This window comes from Gymnoscopelus braueri (assembly GCF_963280865.1).
Source record: "Gymnoscopelus braueri genome assembly, chromosome: 23".
Lineage (NCBI taxonomy): Eukaryota > Metazoa > Chordata > Actinopteri > Myctophiformes > Myctophidae > Gymnoscopelus > Gymnoscopelus braueri.
Window position 1 is genome coordinate 36294633 of NC_137625.1, and position 4302 is coordinate 36298934.

General features: G+C 44.4%; 1 protein-coding gene across 1 annotated transcript; it reads right to left on the reverse strand.

The window, feature by feature from the left end:
• Positions 1 to 1597: 1597 nt before the first annotated feature.
• Positions 1598 to 3834, reverse strand: LOC308079651 (E3 SUMO-protein ligase ZBED1-like; the record flags this gene model as incomplete). The annotated part of the gene is made up of 2 exons (XM_080421202.1): positions 1598 to 2061; positions 2370 to 3834. The coding sequence occupies 2 exons, from the start codon at positions 3832 to 3834 to the stop codon at positions 1598 to 1600; spliced, it is 1929 nt and encodes a 642-aa protein (XP_080277328.1).
• Between the last annotated feature and the right edge of the window lie 468 nt (positions 3835 to 4302).

Here is a 4302-nt window from a genome sequence, read left to right on the forward strand (position 1 = left end):
CTCACACACACGCACATAGACACACACACGCGTGCGAGCGAGCACACACCGGCACAAGCTCACACAATTAAGCACAGGCATACGTGTGCAGAGAAGCACGTGTGGCACAAGCGCACACAAAGCAGACACACACACGCACACTCGCACAGGTGCGCGAGCAAACATCCATGGACGTATGTACACACACACACACACACACACACACACACGCACACGCACGCACGCACACACAGACACACACACACACACACACACACACACACACACACACACACACACATACACACACACACACACACACACACACAGGTCTAGACCTTTTATCTATTTCTCACTCCAGTAACTTTCCGCTCAGCTTTTTCATTCTCTCCAACTCGTATCGTTGCTCTTCCAGCTGAGCTCCAGGTACTAAAACAGCCAAACTATAGCAAGGGGAACTTCTTGACCTCGCTGCAAAAGAGGAAAAATATAGTTACGTTTAAAAAAAACTGTTATCTCAGTCTCTTACCAAAATGTACAATGTGTACTAGGGCATTAACGACCTCAGATCTTTCCAAGTCGACTCAACTCACAGTAAAGTTGAGCGCGCGCGTGCATGTGGCCCGCGCGATTTTTTTTGCGGTTCTGGGCGGGTTTGGTCCGTTTTTTTCGCGGTTCTGGGTGGATTGGGTCCGTTTCCCCCCCCCCTTTTTATGTCGGGTTTCATACTTTAATTCGGTTCATTCGGTACAAAAAAAATGTACGTCGCAGCCGAGGGGCGCGCAGAATGGTCCATGCATATTTATAGCAGAAAGAGGTTCACATTTAACTATAGCCGTACTCATTCAATTCTGAACCGATTCTTAAAATTTAAAATTCTCTATTAGATGTGAAGGGTCTTCTTTCATGTGATCGTTTCGTCAAACAATATCAAGCAAAAAGGAAACCAGCGCCATATAAGGAGAAACCACACTGACACACTGCTGTCCAAATTGAGCAACTTTACTTGTATTGAAAAAGATATCTGTGTCTTCACTTTCACAACATACAATCATGTGCGTTTTCATTGTATTTCTTTTCTCTTTTTTTTTTTACCATTAACAGCTCAGAATCAAAACACAGTACACTGACTGAAATAATAATAATCAGAATCCGAAAATTCACACCCAAAAACAACAGCTTGCCTATACAATAGGCTAATGAATAGAATAAGAATAAGCCAGTTAGAGATACTTTCCATTGTGAAATGTAATCGAAAATCCAAGGTTTAAAACCCCAAAATAAACGTCAGCTTGGCTTTACAATAACACCAGTTAGCGCATCTTTCAGACATTGATAAACCAAATTGAAGGGTTTAATTGCACACCCCAAAACAAGTCAGCTTGAGTTATAATAAAATAATAAACGAAATGTAGTCAAACCAAACATTAAAGCTTTTTCAAAATGCGCTGCCCATGGTCAACTCTCAGAAGACAACTTCAACTTATACAAATAAATAATATAATTCAAAACTCACCCAGATATCCTTTAGAAATAAAACGAGAATCAAGTAATCCCAATAAAACGTTAAATAATATTCCAATGGTATTAAAGTCCACTGTCAATAGCACCAGTAATCCTATTCTTCGTCGCTGTCATCCTCTTTCACAGTCTTGGCCTTGCGCTCCTGGTTTTCATGGAGGAAGATGAGGGTATCAACATGTTCAGGATGAAGGCTTGCCCGCTGTCGGGTGATGGTATTCCCGGCCAGAGAGAACACTCTCTCGCTGGGGGTGCTGGTAGCTGGCACAGCCAAGTATCGATGAGCCAGTTTGGCTAATCTAGGGAACTGGCCCTGGTTCCGGGCCCACCATTTAAGTGGGTTCTCCATGGTGGGAATGTGAGGTGTTGCGAAATAATCCCGCAGCTCCTCGGCTGGAGTGGAGCGACCCTCTTTCTTCCCGCTTTCATAGTGTGGTCCAAAAAGTTCCTCAAAGTCACTTTCCAGTCTGGATTTCTTCATCACCGGGCCCGGCGCAGCACCAACGTCCTCAGCTTGGATGTCATCATCGTCATCATCATCTTCGCCATCATCATTTTCAGCTGCAACGGCAATTAATAACGCTGATCAGTTTCTTCACAAACAACCACATATACGCAAGAATAATTAGGTAATAATTACAGCCAAATTGTATAAAAGATCAGACCTACATTTCAATAGCCACCAAGGTAATTATAGTTTTACGAAATAAATATAAAAATGAAAACTAATGATTTTTTTGTATAATAAATTAACAATAACCTGGATAGCTACGAAAGCAGCTGTATCTAGTGACGTAGGCTATTGTGACAAAATAAGTAATTTCACTTGACAAAATGATTAATAGACTGGACTGTAGGCCTAACGTTACCTGTAGCAGCTGTGGCAGGCGCCTGGGGAGGCTGGGGTGTTTCTGTCTCCTCTCGCAGCAGCTTGTGCAGGTGGTCGTGGGCATCATCTCTCGTGCTGGATGGGAGGAACAGCAGATGTTTGAAGCGGGGGTCTAGCAGACAGGCGATGATGGGAATAGACTCTGCCAGGCCTTCAGACTCTAGTTTGAAGCGCGTTTGCAGCTGTTTTTTCACAGTGGTTTTGAAGGAGCGGATCGCACCCAAGTCCGACTCCTGGACACCGAGGGTGGTGTTGATGACGTTTAAAATCACGGGATAGATGAAAGACAGGCCAACGTGCAACTCGCCACACATCACTTTGGTAGCCTTTGCCAGGGGACCTAACACAGGAATAAGTTGCTCTATGAGCTCCCAATGTGACGCTCGCATGGTGAGGGTCTTCAGAACACTTGGCTTTGTGACTGTTTCATCTGCCAGAACAGCCTGCACAGGGATTCTTTGCTCGTGCAAGCGCTCCAGCATCATGAAAGTGGAATTCCACCGAACCGCACAGTCATTTTGGAGGTTTTTTTTTTTGGTCACGTTCAGGTCAGACTGTTTTTTCTTCAGAGCACCACTTGCCACGCATGAGTGGCGAAAATGACTTACAATGCGTCTGGCTGCATTGACGGTCTTGGTGATTTCAGGTAGGACTAATCCAGCTTTTATTGCCAACTGAAGAGTGTGCCCGGTGCATCCTAGGTCTTGTGGGGACATCTCGCACATTTCCAAGGCCAGGTTCATGTTTGAGGCATTATCGTGCACCGTACAAAACGCCTGTAGGCCCCACTCTTTTATTGTTGCATCCAGGCGAGCTGAGATGTTGACAGCTGTGTGTCGCTCCGTCATGAGAGAGGTAGTCAGGACTCTGGCTTTCATGTTCCACCCGTCTGTAATATAATGAGCAGTAATTGTGATGTAAGGCTCCATGGTTGGGGATGTCCATAAGTCAGTTGTTAGCGACACGCTCCTGCCTTTCATATCCTCCTTGATGCTCTTTTTTAGGGCGTCACACTGCCGGTTGATATTATTCCACAGTGTTGTGTGGCTCGGGACTGTGTAGTCCGGTTCAAAATATTTCAGTATTGCTTTGAAGCCTTCCCCTTGCACTGCAGCCAAAGGTCGCACGTCTTTGACGATGAAATTAACGAGCAAACCCGTGATGTGCTGTTTTTTCTGATTTGTTAGATGCTTTTTTGTGTAGTTGCTCATGACCTTCTGCACTGGACCACTCGCACTCCCACCACTCCCGTCATTATTCAGGTTAACTGGATGCGTTTTCAGATGGCCGAGCATAACGCTCGTATTCTTGTTGTACTTGTAGCACTTCTTGCATAGTGTACAGGTCACTGTACGTTCTTCATCATCTAGAGTGAAGTACTTCCACACAGATGATCTGTGACTGTGTTTGTTTTTCTGCGTAGCTGAATCCTCTGAATCCGCCATGTCTGCATTGTTGTTGTCGGCTTCTGTTCATTTTCCCTCCACCGCGCTAAGTACCGCCCCTTGATTTTAAACATGAAGTGATTATTGGTTAAATGTAGGATACACTATCAGGGTAAACCAATCAGAGACCGGGTTTGCAGTCCGCACCCACCGCCCACACACACATGAAAAAAAAAAAAAAAAAACTTAAAGGAAAAAAAAAAAAATTTCGACTTCACCAGGTGGGAGTCGACTTGTGTTAATTAAGTCGACTCAAGTCGAAGTCGACTTTTTGGTGAATGCCCTAATGTGTACAATACCCCGAGAAGATCCCCTGCCATACATTTATCATGCATGTATAAGTACATATATATTTGAAGGTTCTGTAATAGCATAGCCATTATTAGCATGTTGCAATTGTCAACTCCAACTCCAAAGAGAGAGAGAGAGAGGGGGAGAGAGAGAGACACACACATTATAGTAGGAACA